This window comes from Ochotona curzoniae, unplaced genomic scaffold, assembly GCF_017591425.1.
Source record: "Ochotona curzoniae isolate NIBS_2020 unplaced genomic scaffold, NIBS_Ocur_1.0 contig_1482, whole genome shotgun sequence".
Classification (NCBI taxonomy): Eukaryota; Metazoa; Chordata; class Mammalia; order Lagomorpha; family Ochotonidae; genus Ochotona; species Ochotona curzoniae.
The window spans coordinates 928,548-949,959 of NW_024465100.1; the positions used below are offsets into that span (position 1 = coordinate 928,548).

The 21,412-nt window shown below is 45.2% G+C and overlaps 1 protein-coding gene across 1 annotated transcript in view; it reads right to left on the reverse strand.

The window, feature by feature from the left end:
* Window positions 1-20,412, reverse strand: part of LRP6 (LDL receptor related protein 6) — a 111,282-nt gene extending 90,870 nt beyond the window's left edge. Inside the window, exons 1-3 of the mRNA XM_040966960.1 lie at window positions 20,374-20,412; window positions 19,889-20,054; window positions 7,915-8,308 (exon numbers count right to left, since the gene is read on the reverse strand). Of these exons, the coding sequence (XP_040822894.1) occupies window positions 7,915-8,308; window positions 19,889-19,943 (449 nt within the window). The 5' untranslated portion in view covers window positions 19,944-20,054; window positions 20,374-20,412. The remainder of the gene's footprint in view (window positions 1-7,914; window positions 8,309-19,888; window positions 20,055-20,373) is intronic.
* Between the last annotated feature and the right edge of the window lie 1,000 nt (window positions 20,413-21,412).

Consider the following 21,412-nt stretch of genomic DNA (forward strand, 5'->3'; position numbering starts at 1 on the left):
AAAACAATAAAGAATTTCTACAAAAGCAAAATAGTCATTATAAGAAAAAAAATTAATGCATTAAACTCAAAATAAGTCAAGGCTGAAGAATGAATGTAGATATCCAAAAGGATGGTACAAAAATTAATCAGGGAGCAGCCCACAGACATAAAGATATGGAAGCAAAATTAAAACAAAAGGAATGGGGTATTAAAAGTCCATCAAACAAGATTTCTAAGGAGACCAACTAGAATAAAAATAAGAAAAGTAACGGGAAATAATTTCCCAGAATTAAGAAGCAAAAAAAATGCTTAGATTTTTGAAATATTAGTTCTAGGGCCAACTATGATAGCCTAGTTGTTAAAGTCCTCTCCTTGCACACACTAGAATCCCATATGGGCACCAGTTCTAATTCCGGTGGCTCCACTTCCCATTCAGCTCCCTGCTTGTGGCCTGGCAAAGCAGCCCAAAACGGCCCAAAGCCTTCGGATCCTACACCCGTGTGAGAGACCTGGAAGAGGTTCCTGGCTCCTGGCTTCAGATCGGAACAGCTATGGCCATTGCAGCTGCTTGGGGAGTGAATCATCGGACGGAAGATCTTCCTCTCTGTCTCTCCCCTTCTCTGTATATCTGACTTTTCAATAAAAACAAAATAAATCTTTAAAAAAAAAAAAAGAAATATTAGTTCTTATAAAATAAACACATGCCTACACACAGACAAGGGTAGGGCAGGCTGACACAAAAAATTTCAAAAGAAGCTTCTTCGTTATTTTTTTATTATTATTTGAAAGGCACATGAAGAGATCCGCTTTATCCACTGAGTTATTCCTCAAATGTCCACAACAGCAGGGCCAGGCTAAAGCCAGAAGCCAAAAATTCAGTCTAGGTCTCTTACTGGGGTGCAAGGATCCAGGCTAGGCATTTCAGTCATCAGATACTTACTTTCCCCAAGGAGCATGAGCTGGAAACTGAATTAGCAGCAGAGTCAGTATTCAATCCCAGGCACTCTGATATGGGACCCAAGTGTTTCCCAAGCAGTAGTTTAACCGGCAGTGCCACAACACCTACAAGGAAACCTCTTAATGGCAACAGAAAAGGGTAGGCTTAAAAACTAATGATATTTAGGGCCCAGCGCGGTGGCGCAAGTGGTTAAAGGTCCTCACCTTGCACCCCCGGGATCCCATATGGGCGCCGGTTCTAATCCCGGCAGCCCTGCTTCCCTTCCAGCTCCCTGCCTGTGGCCTGGGAAAGCAGTCGAGGACTGCCCAAAGATTTGGGAACCTGCACCCGCGTGGGAGACCCGGAAGAGGCTCCTGGCTTCGGATCGGCATAGTATCGGCCCGTTGCACTCACTTGGGGAGTGAATCATCGGACGGAAGATCTTCCTCTCTGTCTCTCCTCTCTGTATATCCGCCTTTCCAATGAAAAAATAATAAAAATAGATCTTTAAAAGAAAAAAAAAACTAATGATATTTAGAAAATGGGCTTTTCACAATGGGGTTGGTGCTATAGTGCAGCACATTCAAGCTGCAATGTCCCTTCTGATACGGATGCTGGCTGTAATTCCACCTGCTCCACTACTGATCCATCTCCTTGCTAATAGCCTGGAAAAAGTAGAAGATGGTCCAAGTGTTTGAGACAAGTGAGAGACCCAGAAGAAGCTCCTTGTCCCTGGCTTCAGCAACATGGCCCATCCTGAGCCACTATGGCCATCTCCCTACCTCTGCCTAACTCAGCTTTTCAAGCAGTACATGTATTTTTAAAACAAAAACAAAAACAAAAGACATGCCACCTTAAAGAACTGAATAAAAAAATCATCAAAAATTCTACTATTTATCACTTGAAGAATGAAAACAAAGGCCTAGCACAATAGCCTAGCAGCTGAAGTCCTTGCACACACCAGGATCCCACATGCATGCCGGTTCATATCCCGGCTGTTCCATTTCCCATCCAGCTCCCTGCTAGCAGCTCGGGAAAGCAGTAGAGGGAGGGCTCAAAGCCTTGGGACCCTACATCCATGAAGGAGATCTAGAAGAAGCTACTGGCTCCTGGCTTCAGATCAGCTCAGCTCCACCCACGTGGGGAGTGAACCAGAGGACAGAAGATCTTTTTGTCTCTCCTTCTCTCTGCAAATCTAACTTCCCAGTAAAATTAAACCTTAAAAAAAAAAGTAAACCAAAGATAATTTCTGAAGAGCCAACCACACTGGAACACATAAAACACAGACAAAATATCCAAAACAGAGACGCATCAAACCTATCCTATCCTATTTCTTACCATCACAACATTTTTCTTTTTATCAAGGATGAGTTTTTAAAAGGGCCAATGCTACAAGGAAAGAAAACTTTCATCAAAACCAAATTAATATATCAGAAAACATAAAATCTTTTAGTTATTCCACAAATATTCCCATCTGTCTTCAGTGAGCATACCCTTGAACATAAGGGCCATGAAAAATACAATTAACACTCATTAATTTGAGACAAAAATGATGACTATTATTAATAAAAGAACCAAAACTGGGACCAGCTTACTGGCACAGCCTGCAGGGCTGGCATGACATCTGAGCACCTGGCTGCTCCACTTCCCATCCAGATCCCTGCAAACGAGGCTGGGAAGGCAGCAGAAGATGGCCCAAGTCCTTGGGCCCCTGCACGCATGTGGGAGGCCTAGATGAGGCTCCTGGCCCTGCCTCACATCTGGCCCTGCCTCACATCTGGCCCTGCCCAGGACATTATCGCCATTTGCGGAGCAGATGGAGGATCCCTTTCTTTCTTTTTTTTTTTAAATATATATTTTCTTTTTTAAGATTTTTATTTTTATTATTTTTTTATTGGAAAGGCGGATATACAGAGAGGAGACACAGAGAGGAAGATCTTCCATCCGATGATTCACTCCCCAAGTGAGCGCAACGGGCAGATGCTATGCCGATCCGAAGCCAGGAGCCTCTTCCGGGTCTCCCACATGGGTGCAGGTTCCCAAAGCTTTGGGCCGTCCTCGACTGCTTTCCCGGGCCACAGGCAGGGAGCTGGATGGGAAGCAGGGCTGCCGGCATAGAACTGGCGCCCACATGGGATCCCGGGCATGCAAGGTGAGGACCCCAACCACTGCGCCACCGCGCCGGGCCCTTATTTTTTAATTTAAATCAAGCAGAATTGGGGAAAAAGGCTTACTTTTAAAGAAAAACCAGCTTTTAAAAAGAAGCTTGAGTATAATTACATGCAAAAACAACACTAGAAACAAAATTTGACAAAGAACCTGCTCTGTAGAAACATTTTTCAGTGTAACATACCTAAAATACTAACTTGACTGTAAAACAACAAAATTGATGCTACACTTTATGATTATTTATTTTCATTTATTCTATTTGAAAGGCAAAGAGCCAGGGAAGCTTGCATTCGCTGATTCATTCCACAAATGACCAAAACAGCTGGGACTGGCTAGGCCAAAGACAAGAGCTCAGCGCTCGTCCCAGATCTTCCACAAGACGGGTAGATACCCAACTATCTGAGCCATCCATCATCCACTGTCTCCTAGCATGTGTATTAGCAGGAAGCTGGAAGTAAAGGCAGGGACAGGATTCAAACTCAAATGCTGCAACATGGGGTGTAGGCATTTCAAGAGACAGCTTAAGCATTGAGCAAAATGCCTGTCCCAACAAGAAAATGTCAACAGGTTATTTAGAGTACTTTCTTAAAATAGCTCACACCTTAAAGTTAGTATCAAAGCAAGGAACCCATTCGTTTAGGAATGAGGATACCAGACTCCAAGAGAAGGAAGTGTCTGCTGATAGCAAAGCAAGTTTCTTTGCTACAACTAACAATATAAAAGGTTCCAGTGAGTATGTCTTTATGCATAGTATGGTCTCAAAAACTTTTGTTGAAAAAAAACTAAAGGTAAACATCTTAATTATGTTTAAACAAAGATTTGCAAGCAAAGCCTCACTGGTTTACAATTCACAGATCACGTTAAAATGTACATTTTCCTTAGAAATGCTTTCTCTTCTAAGAACACTAACAGGTGTATAAGAGACACTACAAAGTTCAGCCATTCAACATGGACTACAGAACAGAAGCTATTTTAGTCATCTTGGATACACCAATGTAGAAAATAAATATACTTAAGACACGATCATTACTGTGTAAAACTGTTAAGGAAATCACACATCACTCTTTTTCTCATTGAGCTTCGTCTAAAAACATTCTTAAACCACCTTTAGTTATTATCACACTTTAAACAAAGACAAAAATGTATTGTTGGAGCATGTCTTTTCAGTTATTCCAGGAAGCAGCAATGTACCACAGCAGGTAAAGCTGCCACCTGGGCTCTGCTATGTGTCCTGGCTGCTCCATTTCCAATCCAGCTTCCTGCTAACGGACTAGGAAAAACAGCCAGAGATGTCTCAACTGTTTGGGTTCCTGCACTCAGGTGGAAGACCTGGAAGAAGCTCCTGGCTCCTGACTCAGACCTGACTCAGACCTGTCTCAGGCCTGCTATTGTGCCCATTTGGAGAGTTTACCAATAGCTCGTCTGTTTCCATTTAAACAAATCATTAAGGAAAAAAAAGTATTCCACAGCAATTAATTCACAATTCATTTCAAACTGAACCACTCACATTTATCTTTTTTCAAAAATACTTGAAATTATTCGGAACAGGAAAGAATCATTAACAAATCAATTAAAACCCTGAGGGCTACTCAAAACTTCACACCTGAAACAGGCACTCAACATCACCAAAGCTGCGTGACAGTGCGTGCGCTCTCTCTCTCTCTCTCTCTCTCTCCCCCTCTCTCTCTCTCTCTCTCTCTCTCACACACACACACACACACACACACACACACACACACACACACACGCGCTGATGTGATACTGCTCTCTGTAACCACTGTTGTCAACTAGGGAACAATTTGTGCACCCACATTTTCTTGTTCCTAAGTTTGAGGTCTATACCGACAGTGACTAACCCAAATGGATACAGAGGCCAAATTTAGAGAAATAAAAATCTTCCTTCAGCCTAGGCTAAATGGGCTGATCACACAAAGACCTCCACACATCCTTAAGTACACAGATGTCTGCCCTAGTTCCCAGGGCTCCAACAGTGCCAGTCATTCAGCAGCCTTCCTTGTCCATAACTCAGTGAGGGTCCCTCAGCTCCTCATAAAGCCGGGGCCCGCGAGCACAGCTGCTCTTTCCAGCACTAGTTTCATGTATTTTGTCTAAAAAACAAACTTCCTATTTCCCCAAAAAATAAATCCGGATATCATCTCTTCTGCTTAACAAGTGATGTACTCCACCTATAATTACTAAAAAATCACAATTCATGAAAATAATCTAAGATCATTAACACTGAAAGACAGTCTGACAATGTACTTTTTTTTTTAAAGATTTATTTTTATTATTTTTTCATTGGAAAGGCCGATCTACAGAGAGGAGAGACAGAGAGGAAGATCTTCCGTCCGATGATTCACTCCCCAAGTGAGTGCAACGGGCCGATACTATGCCGATCCGAAGCCAGGAGCCTCCTCCGGGTCTCCCACGCAGGTGCAGGGTCCCAAAGCTTTGGGCCGTCCTCCACTGCTTTCCCGGGCCACAGGCAGGGAGCTGGAAGGGAAGCGGGGCTGCCGGGATTAGAACCGGCGCCCATATGGGATCCCGGGCGTGCAAGGCGAGGACCTTTAACCACTTGCGCCACCGCGCTGGGCCCGACAATGTACTTTTAAATGCACAAATTGAAAATGCAACTTTATATATACTCCACCTTGCTAATTTGCAAATGTACATCATTTAACTAAACTATGCTTCCGTTTATGTAAATTTTAAATCAGTAGCTTGATAACAAAACAGCTTTTTAATTTTTTAAATGCTAACAGTGGGGGAGAGTAAATTTATTTGTCTATTTCTACATTAATCACAAACACTAAAAGTAACTACTAAAGTATTTTCCTGTGTGTCTGACCAAACTTTTACTCCTCAAAATAAAGATAACATTCACACTCAACTAATCTTAGAAACCTAATAGCAAGGCACATTCTCTCATTAAACAGAGAAGTGGTACGGATAAATTAAAGTCACAGGAACTTAATATACTCTTTAAGTGGACAGCAAACTCAATTCTCTAAGACACTTAGCAAACCTGCTACCCAGAGTGAAGTTCACTCCTTTTAGGAGACAAACTAGGATCCTTAGTTTATTCACTAAATTATTAGATCCTAAATAGTAAAGACATGTGTGTGTTTGGCTCCTTTCAATACGCATTATCACATCATCATTATCCCTGACAGAGCTATCATCGAGGTGCTGTTTCAGAACTGTGGTAACTGAGCCATTTATACATGCATTCTCCGTGGCCCCTCTGGCTCATTTACCAAGCCTCACCTCTCTCCACAGGTCCTACAGGAGGCAAACAAGCATGCTGTGAAGGAAAAGCTGCCTCTCTCAAACGCGTCCTTAAAGAGACAGTGAACTCGTAAGGCTCACGCCCTCTCTCCCGGAGTAAAGGCAGGGCTCTGAACATGCTCATCATTTAATAGATGCACAGGTGAACTTCAATCATCATTCCTAGAGAGGCAAGACTGAGCTTGTCAAGAAGAAATAATAAAAGAACTATTTAGTATTCATTCCCTAGTGACCACTGAACTGAATATACACACATAGCATGTGTTCTTCAGAGCAGTGACTTCAGAAACATTTCAATACTTAAGACACGTAAACTCTGTCAGCAAAACACAAACATCATTTCTCAAAAATATCTGAAAGATACTGCATGATTCTTCCATCAGCACAACTTAGCACACACCAACACCTGATACCTTGTCCTCGGAACGCCTGACCCGCCCCTACCACCACAGCCACTGCAACATTTTTCTGTCACTTCATTAACAGACTTATTAGATGACTTCAATAGATAACCGCTTAATTCTGCTTAAAAAAAAAAAAAGAAAGAAAGAAAGAAAAAGAAAAAACAACACTGTCTGTCCCGTCCAGAACACTGCCAGGTTTCACTGCACTACTCGCCAAAGCATTCCTTTACAGTCAAATTTTTTTTCCCATTTTTTTTATAACAGCAACTTTTGTAACCCTTGTGGCCAAAGCAAGCCTAAAACAAGGAACACATTCACAAAACTGTATTACTTTCCCCCCCCTCAAAAGTTCTACCTTATACATAACATTAATACACTCGCTCCTATAAGTGAAATGAGTTTTATGGCATTTCAATATATGTAAAAGTCAAAGGAAACAAAATATTAAGACAGATTATGGGTTTTGCAATATAAGTGAGTGATTTCAGGCTAATGTTCAGTTAGCTGTACCTAGCCGTGACACACTCCAGTGTCACAACTGATTCACAACGGGACGCAGGACTGAGACATAACAGCAGCAGAGACCATGGGGGCCAGCTCGCATTTAGTAATGGGGTTTATGCAGAGCCTTCGATGTTTCTTCTCTTTGAAAACCAAACCTTCATTCAAATATATGTGTAGCTAGCCAGAAATGAATTAACAATTTTCTTTTTCATTTAACACTGACTTTAGGAACATCTCAGAGTTTAATACAAAACACACCAATATTGCGAAATGATTGTGCATATAAAAGTGGTAATAAGATCTAAAATATTTTCTCATCTTGAGCTCTAAGACTTCCTTCCTCTCATTCTCCCTTTCAATTATCCTCTCAGAATTACAAAAAAGAGAGACAAGAAAGCAAAAACCTAAAAAGGTGATCGTCCTAGTGCTACTAAAAACGCACAAATCTGTACTGAGAGATCTGACTTTAAGAATACAACCCTACCTTCCATGTTCACATCCACTTAACAGACAAGCCTGAGAGCCTACATCGCTCTCACCTCTCTTTTCTCTGGAGGGTTGTGCACACGCAGGCCACGGCTGGGGAACCAGGGAAAGGAGAGGCAATGACCTCTGGACATGATCAACTTACCCACTTGAAGGATCTAAGGCAATAGCTCTGGGCTGATCCAACTCTTGCCAAAACAAAACTTTTCGTAAAGATCCGTCTAAATTAGAAACTTCAATCCGATTAGTTTCAGAGTCTGTCCAGTATAATTTTTCTCCGAGCCAATCACATGCCAGCCCATCAGGGGACAACAATCCGGAAACGACGACATTCTGCACACTCTCAGTTTTGTTAAACTCTGTTCGTTTAATGGCTTCTTCACTGACATCACTCCAGTATATCAAGCCGTGACCAAACACAAAGTCCACTGCAGCTGCGTCCTCCAAGCCTCCAACTACAATTGTAGCATTCTCTCTGCCATTTGTGGCATCAACCAACCGCAAGTCCCGCCTGTTTGCATAAAGCAACAAAGGCGCAGCTAGAACAAAAAAGAGAAACATGTAAGTAAAAACGAAGACATTGTTTTGTTTCTAATAATAACTTACGTTTCAATTCAGCAGTCATGAGCAAATAATGAAAAAACAAGAGTTAAGTCAATAAAACAAATACAAAATGCTATTTTTTTTTTGCAGCATCTTAAAAACAAAACATAGCAAGAAACAGGAAATTATTTTCACCAGGACAGTCTGTTACAACTGCCTGTATGATGAAATTTTAAAAATTTTGGTAGTATCAAGAATCGGCGGGCCCAGCAGCGTGGCCTAGCAGCTAAAGTCCTCACCTCGAACCCGCTCCAGGATCCCATATGGGCGCTGGTTCTAATCCCGGCAGCTCCACTTCCCATTCAGCTCCCTGCTTGTGGCCTGGGAAAGCAGTCGAGGACGGCCCAAAGCTTTGGGACCCTGCACCCATGTGGGAGACCCGGAAGAGGTTCCTGGTTCCCAGCTTCGGATCGGCATAGCATCAGCCGTTGTGCTCACTTGGGGAGTGAATCATCGGATGGAAGATCTTCCTCTCTGTCTCTCCTCCCCTCTGTATATCTGACTTTGTAATAAAAATAAATAAATCTTTAAAAACAACAACAAAAAAATTTAACCAGGACAAGGCTATTTGTAAGTCCTCATCAGCCAACAACAGACAATTCCCCTAATCTTACCGGCATGCTCTGGAGCAATCTTCAACTCTGCCCTTTTCCTGCAGACATGCAATTACTCTCTTTTTCAGCAGGTCTTTAAATCCACCTCTTCTCCATTTTAAGAATCTCTATGTGACTCTAGATTTAATCTCACATCTAGGTAACAAAGTTAACTACTAATGTTGACATTCCTTTTCCTATTTCCATATATACTTGCACTTCATCCAACTCATAAAGCTTGCTTCCCCTTCCCTAAAAGATAAAGCCTTAATGGTATCTCAGCCCTCCCTCCTGACTTCTACCTACGACCCTTTATCACCTCGACTTCATACAAACAAGTTTTTACCACACTGTAACATATCACCACACGCTTGTCCATCACTGAAGGCTTACACAAGAGACAATTCCTTCCTCAACTCCCCAACGTTCTGATATCTGATTTCAGTATCTAGCAGAGAGGGCTCTCAGTCAAACATTCCTTCTCTCTCCTGACTATAGGCTTCACCATTACAACTCTAACTCGGCAACTTCAAAAACACCCCAACTGTGTCTAACAATAACTTAGGACTTCAATGTCCCCTTGGGAACCACAAGATCTCAGGATGCCAGCTCACCTGTGCCCCTCCCTTCCCATCTCGGCCTTGTGGTACCTCCCCCTCCCTGGCTGCTCCCCTGATTCCATGATCTGCCCTCCCTCCCTTCTAGCCATCCTATCAGACCTGCCCCTTCCAGAACCAAGCCCTCAATTCCCTGCAGCCACACAGGTTTGGGACTCCCAAGGGACAGGAACCTCAATCTTTCATCTTCCCAGATGAACTCCGGAGATCCTCAGACACTTGTCTTCCTCAATCCCTCACTCAAAATGCAGCCCACATTCCCCAAGAGATGACCGTCAAGCAAGAAAGCCTCACGAATGTGAGTTATGACTTGGACAAGGTGACTGATGAGTGTTATGTGAGACGGTTGAGTTACGCGACTTAGCTCTCACACTGAGCAAATGTGCTTACAGAAAACTACACTTTGATTACTCATAAAAACAACACATTTTCATGGGCTATCTATTAGTCTGTTCTCAACTTACCCCTTCCCCGCCCCCAAAAAAGGTTTTTATTTGCTTTCTAAATACTTTCCCTGAGAGATTCTCTGTCTTGTAAGAATTTTCTAGGCTTGATGTTGACTTTATGTCTTTCCTCTAAAAAGACAAATCATCTCACTTTTGAAAGAGCCAAGTTTCTTTACTGTCATGTTACTTCCCATGTTTACTTTTGAAAATCTTCTTTTCATCACTTCAGTTAAGTATGCAGCCAAGTTTTTTTTCCTCACTGACCCATGATCCTATTTCGCCAAATGCTAAAACTATCTGATACTCTTCAATATTCTCCTCTTTAAAACCAAATCCTTAATGATGCCTTCTGCACCAACATCTGTCTGGGATTCCCCAGAGGGCCCCTAGAAAATCATTTTTTCACCTTATCAAAGATAAACGTTAAAAACAATTGTTTTATTTGATCAAATATTTTATGAATGGCATGGGAAACACTGTCAAATCAAAAGAAATGCTTATTCTTCCTAGGTTAAATTTACACATATAAAATGTTACATTAATATGAATATTTCAGAAGTTGTGTGAAGGTGTGAAATTCCTATACATGTATCACTGTCCTCACTGTCAGGCTAAATTCCTACTGCTAACCGCCCTGGTTCTGCTCCGACGACAGCATCAGTACAGCATCAGCCTAACGTCAGCGGGCTTTGAGACGTTACCTTGCTCACCACCTGACTCCCCTAACGGAGCAGTGTTCTCCAGAGGGGCCAGTGTTCCTCAACTGAAAAGTCATATCACTTCAAACGTACCCATACAGATGTTGCTCAATCTTTATATTTGATACCTTAATATATCCTTGGTAAATTCTATATATTTGATATGTCAATGGCAATAAGTCTCAGAATTATACATACCTTGATTTTTTTCTTGTACAAAGATTACGCTGACCCACAACACCACATGGTATCCTATATCCGAACACATGAGCCTGAGGCCCTGCTCCACTCCTGACTCTAGTGTCCAGCTAATGCAGGGCCTGGGGGGCAGCAGAGACAGCTCAAGCGCTGGAGTCGCTGCCACCTGCCCGGAAGACCCAAGCAGGCATGTGGGAAGTGAACCAGCCAGTGAATGTCTCTGTCCTCCTCTTCCCCTTTCAAATAAATCAGGAGGAGTAAAATAAGACTAATCATTATGCTTACCTTTTGTCTAAAATGTTCATGGAATGACTTGATTTTGGTTTGAAAGCCACAAAAATCACTGAATATCCCTGTCAACTGCATTACTTATCATAACCAATTATCACTGCATATTCTGCTTTTAATGACCAGGTCGACAACCATCATTTGAATTCTTCTGCCATCTACAGATAGCTTTTGCTGCTTCCTTGTTCAAACCGGTTATAAGCCACAGTGCTTGTTTTCAACATAAATCGGCTACTGAAACAGGAAGGTGCTAGGTATCCCTGAGCACAAGCTTCTGAGAGTGTCACTTAAATAACTTGGACAACAAATGAGTAGAGGCACAGCATTGTGGCATACTGGGGCCGCTGCCTGCCGTGCTGACATCCCACACGGACACGGCTTTGTGTCCTGGCTGTTCCACTTCCGACTCAGCGCCCTGTTAATGCGCCTGGGGAAGTAGTGGAGGACAGCACAGCTCCCTGCTATCCTGCACCCAGGCGAGGGGCCTGGAGGAAGCTTCTGGCTCCTGGCTTCAGCCTGCCACCACCCTCACCCCCTCTCTCCTAATCTAAATTCAGATTTGTTTTATTTAAAGTACTATGGAAAAACCAATCACAGCAAACTCCAAAACTACATTCTTTCCTCCATCAAAATAATCAGTCTCATTTTCCAAACCATAAGGCAAAGGTAAAACTAGGTACACAAAAGCACTGCACATAAAATTGCCAGCTAGAGCACCAGAAATCTGACATGAGGTCAGCCATTCATCTTCTCAATTTACGAAACAAAAAAGTGGGACCAGATATGCCTTCCATCTCATTACTTTATCTATGAATGTGGTAAATACCAGCAGAAAGTTAGTTCAACAATTTAACCAGGACAGAGCCCAGCACCGTAGCATAGTGGTTAAAGTCCTCACCTTGCACGCGCCGGGGGATCCCATGGTCGCCAGTTCTAATCCCAGCGGCCCCACTTCCCATTCAGCTGCCTGCCTGGGAAAGCAGTGGAGGACGCCAAAAGCCTTGGGACCCTGCACCCATGTGGGAGACCCGGAAGAAGCTCCCACTTCGGATCAGCTCAGCTCTGGCCGTTGCAGCCACTTGGGGAGTGAATCATCAGATGGAAGATCTTCCTCTCTGTCTCTCCTCCTCTCTGTATATCTACCTTTCCAATAAAAATAAATTTTTAAAAAGAAAAAAAAATTTAACCAGGACAAGGCTAATACAAATAAAGCTGAATGCTGATGAACTACTGAGAGCTTCTCCAGCTAAATAAGGAATTTCAGGAACTTTTTAGTATCGATCTCAGTCATTTTAAAAGATTTCTGAGATTTCAGAAATAGTTTCTCAAAATAAAGATGCCAAAAGTCAAATTCACACCCACTTGAAAGTACTTCATATGCCATGCAACTGAGTATTACTCAGCCACAAACAGCAGGAACTGCTACATGTTACAGCATGGATGAAACTTGAAAACATGCTAAAAAGCCATAGACAAAGGCCACGCATATTCCTGTGAAAAAACCATAAAGGCAGAAAACTGACACACCCCAGAGTTTGGGGGAAGTGGAAATGGGAACGGGTTTTTAAAGGGGTTGGGGTTTTTTGCAGGGCGACAAAGATGATCTCAAATAGGATGGGGTGACAGCCCTATACACATGTTTAAGTACACTCCAAGCCACTAAAATGGAATTGTTAACATTATGGAAGAAATTGGATTTAAAAACACAGACATCCTCAGTATCAAAGCAGAAATGTTCCAACACCATGCCAACACTGGAAACACTGATGTCAACTCCCTGACACACAGCGGGCTGTTACCGCAAACACCTGCATCACCTCTAGCCTCCATCCCTCCTCGGTAACTCTGCCTTTCAAATAACTTAAAAATAAATCTTCAAAAAAAACCAACAAACCACCTCTAGTTTACCCTCAACCCAACAATGTAAAGTGTAAACAGCCATTGTACGATATCGCTTAGGGAATTGCCCAAAGCACTTCTGTACATGTACATTTAGTACAGTTTTTCCCTAGTATTCTCCAGTCAGCACTTAGCTGGTCCATGGGTGTGGAGCCCAGATCGAGGGCAGACTGTACAGAGAAGGCTAACTATATTATTAATTCAACGGCTGTATCCTAAACCACATTACATAATCCACACTTCAAATTCAACCTCAAATACAAACATGCTGATATTTTTTTCTTTTCTAGAACTGATCTATACTGAGAATTCTTCACAATAGTTACAAATTTGTAACTTAATCATGTCTAATAAATGACTTGAGACAAAACACAAAGTTTAAAATAAGACTATTTAAGTGTCATGAAAATCAGATTTTGTGTATTGTTTTCAATGAATTTACAGTACAGGTGGAAATTTACAGGTGGAAAGCTCTAGCACATGCCTGAATATGCACAGGAACAAAATCTATCATTGAGAACTAGAAGAGCTACTTTGCTGTGACCATAAATCAAAACACTTACATATAATGTGCAGCTTAAAGTCAATACTAATAAACTTCAGCTATCAGTATTTTCAGATTTGAAAATCACAAAATTGGATGTGTGGATACCCAGACTTCCAATGACCTGAGTGCCTGATTCTGAGGAAAGGCAGTGACCGCTGGCCATGTTCACCTCTCCACTTTCACTGAGAATATGGTAGGTAACTTTAGGCCTTGTGTCAGGAACACAGACAGCAATGTAGTTTCGTTTTACATACCCATCTTCCTCCTGAAATTAGTCCCAAACACCTGAACACTGCTTTGTGGTCCTAAACACAAGGCATCATAGAAACTAAAACTTGGGTAAAAGTTTCAGCAATAATTTTCACAAAATAAACCCAAGCACAGGGCCCGGCGCGGTGGCGCAAGTGGTTAAAGGTCCTCGCCTTGCACGCCCGGGATCCCAAATGGGCGCTGGTTCTAATCCCCGCAGCCCCGCTTCCCTTCCAGCTCCCTGCCTGTGGCCCAGGAAAGCAGTTGAGGACTGCCCAAAGCTTTGGGACCCTGCACCCTGTGGGAGACCCGGAAGAGGCTCCTGGCTTCGGATCGGCATAGTATCGGCCGTTGCGGCTCACATGGGGAGTGAATCATCGGACGGAAGATCTTCCTCTCTGTCTCTCCTCTCTGTATATCCGCCTTTCCAATGAAAAAATAATAAAAATAAATCTTTAAAAATAAACCCAAGCATGGTTTAACATCTTCTAGCTGCATTGTTTGAACAGCGTAACCCCCTGCCAGCAGTCACTGCCACAAACAACGCACAGCTTGAAAAACAAAGTCTGTGTTAATACTGAATAAGAGTCTTCGTGGTATTTATGTCTTTAAAAACTGTACTTTTAAATCAATAATTCCAAGGGCAAACAGGCTATTCTTGGTGAGCTGGTCCGCATATTTGACTAAATCTCAGGATATTTCTTTGGAGCAGTGTTCTAACAGGCTTAGTTTGCAGCAGATAAGCCCTCCAAGCAAAGGGTCAGCAGACAACGCAGGAACTCAGCACAGTGTCTCTTCATAACACAGGGCAGCATCCACCAAACAAGTAATTGCCATTATTATAAACACACTTCCTCAATTATAGAGTATTTTGACAAAAAATTTTTGTTAGAGGTTATCTGCTGAGTTTTATTTACTTGGGATTTTTCATCCTCTTGTTCACCCTCCAAATGCCTATAGCAGCCAAAGCTGGGTCAAGCCAAAGCCAGGGTGGCAGGGCCTGAGCCTGAACTACCAGCGAGAAGGCACTCTGACGGGATGCAGGTGTTCCAAGGAGGAGTTTAGCCCACTGTGCCACAACACTCACCCTTTGATAAAATCACTTAATCAACACTCATCTTTAAGTATGAATAATCAGCTCATCTACTACCCAGCTTACATTTGTAATAATAATCACTTACAATAGCGACAATGTTGCAAGCCTTTAAAATGAAACAAATTTAGTAGACCATGGCCACTCTAGTCATATTAAACATAACAGAAAAGTAACAAGTATTTCTTGGCATTTACTCCAGCTGCAAAAAAAAGTTTAAAATTTTCAAAAACCACTGGCCTGAAACTACCAGCTGTTAAATGACTCCAGGGATGTAACAGACAATGAAAGCATTTTATTGGCCTTTCCTGGGCATTAATTTTCCTTTTAATTTGACTATCTTCCTAACAGCAACTATTATGTAATGTTTCCTACGAACTGCGCCCTGCACTACCCCTCCACACTCACTATCTCATCAAGCATCTCCACCGGCCATAAGCTCCTCTCCCCAACTCGGGAACCTTCCACCAATGACATTTCCATGAGGAAGAGTCTGCTCAGAGCCATTTCAGCAAAGACAGTACTGTTACCTCCATCCAAATCATCGGGACAAAAAACCAGCTTGTTTCTTTTGAATTCTGATTTTACCTGAGAAGCAGAGTGGGAAAAACACCTCCCATACCCTGAGTTTTCTCTCCAAATGCCCCGACACCCAAAGCCGGGCCAAGACCACAACAGGAGCCAGAAGCGCCATCCAGGTCTGGCAGGTGGGCAGGTGGGCAGCTGGGCCCCAGTGCTGAGCCGCAGCCTGCGGCCTCCCAAGTTGGAACAGTAGAGCCAGAGCTCCAACCCAGGCCAGGGTTTCCCAAGCAGTGCAAAGGTTCTCATAAAATACCTGCCACGGACATGTCCCTTTACACAACCACCTTTGATAGTCTAAGCAGTCCTTTCTGACAGCCCAAGCAGATTTAAGGATATGGAAATCCAGCAAGGACAAACACCTCCAATTAAAGCAAAAAAGTAAAAAATTCTGAAAAACTGAACCACAGCAAATCACCGCTAGCCTTTCTCTTAACAAAAATCTTAAAATTTCATACCAAATTATTCTTTATGCAGATGAGCAACTCTAAGGCCACGTAAGAGAGCAAGGAAGAAAGTCACTAGACAAAATGAACCAATACCATCATTCACATGAATCAGACTAATACTTAAAGGACTATCCAAGGCCAGGTTCACCCCAAGTATGTTTTGGGGGAAAATGCAGCAAGGTGTTAATGAAGATTAAAAAAAACAATCATTATCAAACTTGGAAAACATTGGGTTAAAGAAAGTTAAGTTGGTTTCTTTACATTAAGCCCTCTCAGTGTCCTTCCGGTGACATTACAAGTTAGGAATCCCCAAGGGGATTTGTTAATTCCAACGAAGAGGTCCAAGTGACCAGAGATTAATGCACCCAAGGTCACACAGCCAACTGACAGCCAACTGACATCAGTAATCCTGAGTCCCGCTCTAAAATCTGTTCTGCTTCCCCAAGACTTAATATCTGATTTTGAAGGAGGAAAAAGTTCTGCAACAACCACTCCCTTCAAAAATGTAAGGTGAGAAACCCTAGAGCTTCGGTTCAACTGTGCACCAATCTCATGAAAACAAGCCTTCAGCAGACTTTTTCCACAAGCCTCCTCAGAGAAAGCTAAGACAAAGTAAATACAGTTTACACACACTGATGGTATTCCAAAACTAACATACACATGGAAAACATTTTCTCCTGACATCCAGTTTTTTGCACTCTATACTTGATAGCACCAACAGAATGTTTGTCCGTCTTAGAGCAGGAACCATGTCTGATTTGATCACCACTATACCGATGGCTGACATATAGTACATTTTCCACATATATTTACTTTTAAAATTAATAGTAAACCTCTGTTTTATCAATAACCAGCCACTGAATCTTGATGAAATACTGTCTGAATTTGAGTTTTTCTAATTACTGATAAACTGGTTAGACTCAAATGTCTGGGGTTTTTTGTGTATTTGTTTGTTTGTTTGTTTAAGATTTATTAATTTTCACCAGAAAGGCAGATATACAGAGAGGAGAAGAGACAGAGAGGAAGATCTTCCATCTGATGATTCACTCCCCAAGTGGCTGCAACGGCCAGAGCTGAGTTGATCTGAAGCGGGAGCTTCTTCCGGGTCTCCCACATGGGTGCAGGGTCCCAAGGCTTTGGGCCGTCCTCCACTGCTTTCCCAGACCACAGGTATGTAGGTGGATGAGAAGTGGGGCCAACGGAACATGAACCGGTGCCCACAAGGGATTCCAGTGCGTGTGGGCAAGGACCTTAGTCACTAGGCTATCACACCAGGCTCTAGACTCAAATTTTTAAGAAACTATGGACATCACCCGTATTACACTATAATCACTGCTTTTGTTCACAAACAATGAAACAATGTAACAAAACATCTACAAAGGGGCCCCAAGGTAGCCCAGCAGCTAACGTCCCCACTTGGCATGCTAGGAACGCCAGGATCCCATAAGGGCCCCGCTTCCATTCCAGCTACCTGTTTGTGGCCTCAGGACCCTTCACCTACGTGGGAGACCCAGAAGAAGCTCCTGGCTCCTGGCTTTGGCTCAGCTCAGCTCTGGCCACTGAGGCCACTTGGACAAGGAACCAATGGACCAAATATCTTTCTGTCTCTTCTTCTCTCTGTGTAGTTGATTTTCCAATAAAAGCAAATCTTTTAAAAAAAAAAAAAAAAACCTACAAAGTACTTCATATTCAAGCCTTCATTTGGCTATTCAACAAATAGCCCTGCAAATTCATCCGATAGCTAGCATGGTGACATCTGATGTGAAAAGAACCCTGCCCGCACCTCAGAGCAGTTTGCTCTCAAGTAACCTCAGGCTTTGAACCTAAGACTCTGGTATTGAAAAACACCCCTAACTTTTTCCACTCCACCTCATCATCCAATGGTAGGTCCGGGGATTCAGTTTGGAAAACAACATCGCACCCTGGACTTCAGCTACTTAGAAAACAGGCCAGCAGGTCAGAGTCCCCCAGCTCTCTTACACAATCCATCACACACAAAAGGTTACAGCTGCAACTCTTCAGGGAAGAAAACGACCTTGGTGTAACCAACTAATCACACTCCTGGGACTCCAAGGTTGACTAAATATCAGACATTAGCAAGAAGGGAGGAAAACCTAAGTTAGGAGCAAAACACATCAAAGACAATTGTAGCCGAGAGAACGCGCACACATTGTCAAGCGCGGTCAGACCACCTTCTAACCTCACTATGCTCGAATCGAAAGTGAGAGCTCCACTTTTCAAACCATTACCTCCCTAGGTCTTGCGACACAATAACATACTTCATTACATCCAGCACGTCTCTAAAATCCCAAATCCTGCCTCAGACGTGCTGTTACACACATTCGCATCACCTCACACCCTCAAAGAAGTATTAACGGGGCAACCAGAAGCGAGCCAGGTTCTGGGTTCAGATCTCCCCCAGAGTCTTGTTACCATCTGGCTTGCTTTTGATAATTCAATTGACTTTCTGCCTTAAAATACACCCACAGTCTCAGAGCACACCTAATTGTTTCTCACAGTTAACACCTTGAAAATTTCAACAGAGAATGTACTAGTAAAATGCAAGTACTAAACTAAAGAAAATATCCCTTCTCAATCCAAAAAGTCAATTATTACTCTCATCCCAAATACATCCAGAGGCTCAGAAGTGACACATCGGCCACGTTTATAACACAAGCTCATTAGCTACCATCCTGTTGTGTAAACTTGGTAAGCCTGGGAGAACTGTTGGTTACATTAGTAACTGCAGCCCTGCAGAGACCCAGAGGCTCCACACCTGCAAAGAGCTGACCATGAATAGGAGCCAGAATTTTAACAAAACCAAAACACTTTGCATCAAGCAGGACTTAGAAATTCCTCTGCAGATAACAGCGCAAGAGCCCCAAGTTTCAACTCCTCCAAGTTAAAAGAGCCGTGCCAACCACGTACACCAGTCCAAGCCCCTGGTGAACTGTCAGCAAGCAGGAGTCCCAGCCTGCATGTCAGCAATGCGGGGCAATCCCACACTTCCCGGGCCCAGGAAACGATGGGGGGGGGGGGGGTCTGCACCTCGGAGCCAAGCCAGCCTCCCAGGGGTGCACGGGCAACCGACCCTTTAACTCCCGGGACGGGCTCCTCGTCATCCAAGCCCGACTGTCCTACTGGGTGCCAATCGGGCACCCGCACCCTTGGCCCCGGAGCCACGTCGGTCGCGTGGCCCGGGCTGGAAGCTTGGCTACGTCCCTCCCACCGCTACGCACGACCTATAACCCCAGGAGTCCCCTTCGGCGCCCTCACCCAAGATCGCTCGAACCCAAGCGGAGGAGTTTGGGGACAAGGCCTGGGAAAGAGAAGTCAGAGGGGCTCGAGAAAGTTCACCTCGGGGACACGGGGAAGACTGAGGGCGAGGGAGGGTGGGAGGAGTGGGTCTTCCAGGGCGAGGGGTCAGACAGAAAGCATCTCGGACTCCCACGTTTTTCAAAAGCCTCACTACGTGCAAGCACCCCCCTCTCCCCGGGGACTCCAGGCGGCAAGAGGCGGACACACACACACACACACACACACACACTCAGTCATTCCGACAGAACCGGCTGCCAACGCTTCGCCGACACAGGCAGCCCGGGCGGCCGCTCAGCTTTGTCCAGCCAGGCCGGGGGGCTGCACGGCCCGAGTGCGCAGCCCCCTTCCCCCGGGCCCCTTTCCCTCGCTCCTTCCCCACGACCAGGCCTCTCCTCGCTCCTCTTTCCCCCTTCTCCTCCCTCGTTCCCCTCCCCCTCAACACACAAAACAAGGCCACCTCCCCCCCAAATCCCACCAACTTTGCAGTCCCACCCCCCATACACACACACACACACACCCCTCAATACACACGCTCTACCCACCTCTCAAGAGCACACAGAAGCTGCAGGCCAGGAGGCTCCTCAGGACGGCCCCCATCTTCCCTTCTCGCGTTCTCTCCTCTCACCGGCGAGGGGCGACCAGCAGAGGGGGAGGCGAGGAGCCGGGCCGGCCGCCGCAGCGACGGGACTGCACGTTCATGCTCCCCGGCTGCCCCGAGAGACCCAAGAAGAAAGAAAAGGGAAAGGGGGGGCACGTCAAGGCTCCGCGCGCGCCGCCGCCGCCCTCTCTACCGCGCCGCTCTGGCCGGGGCTCGCGCGACGCCAGCGTCTGCTCCCATCCCGCCGCCGCCGCCTCCTCCCCCGGCGCCCCGCTTCCCCCGCGTCGCTTCTCTCATTCAGCCTCTTCCTCGGGCGCAGCGGCGCAGGGATACGGCCCTTCCCCTCCCACCGCCTTCCCAAGGCTGCCGGGCCGGTCTCCCTGCGCGCGGCGAACACCCCCTCACACACACACACACACACACACACACCTCCACTTCCAGCAGCACACTCAGGGGCAAGCAGAGGAAAACGGCGCGCGGGGCCTCCGCCCCGACACCCCCGGAGACGTGAGCGACGCGCAGAGGCGAGCCGGCCCCGGGAAAGGCCGCCGGGCCGCACATTCCGATGGGATTCTTTCCTGAGCTGGCCTCCTCCTCCTCCTCGGCCCTCCCCGCGGAGGGCGTGAGGCAACGACGAAGCGCATTGGGTGCCGCCAGGGTCGGGACTACTTTCTGCGGCTCGGCCGGGCCGCCGCCTGCCCGGCTCTTTGTGAGGCGGCCGCCGGACGGGCCAGGTGGAGCTCCCCGAGCCCGGTGGTCGGCCCCTGGGCCTCCGGGCTGCGGAGGCCCGGCGACCCCGCTGCTCGCTCCGGCAGCCACGCTGCGTGCCGTCACGGCGCGGTGCGCTCGGTCTCCGGGATGGAAATTGCTTTTGAACACCTTTGGGGATGGGAATTGGTTTGAATAACGCCCCCTCCCCTTTTTTTATAAGGGGAGATGGGAACGCTGGTTGCACGCACTTTAAATGTACATCTAGTGAAGTATGTTTGTGCGTGAAGGCAAAAGTGAGATTCCTGGGTTTTTTTGGCTTGCTTTTTGCCCTCCCATCCCCCCAAGCTTCACTCTTCCCAAGACAGGAAGATGTCTAAAGGGACAGTGGAACAGAACTGAGTTTGCATTTAAGGACGAAAGTAGAGCTTGCTTAGGCGGCCAAGTCTCAGCTTCAGAATGGCCCAGCACTTCAGCCTTCTTCCTCTCTCTGGCTTCTCCCTGGTGCCCCAAGCATTGGGGAGCAATGGCCCAGAGGTACCCAGGAAATGCCCCCACAGCCTGATTGTGGGTGGAGGCGGTTTGGGAGCCTGCACCTGCTACCCTCACAGCCTTACCGGAAGGCTGGTAGTCTAGCAGGTGCAGGTTCTTCCTAACGCCTTAGACACTGGAGGTCACCTAGTGGGCCATGTCCGTGGTCAGCTTTGACCCTCGAGAAAACTTGGGATTTGCGAATGTTGATAAGTCTCTTTATTACACC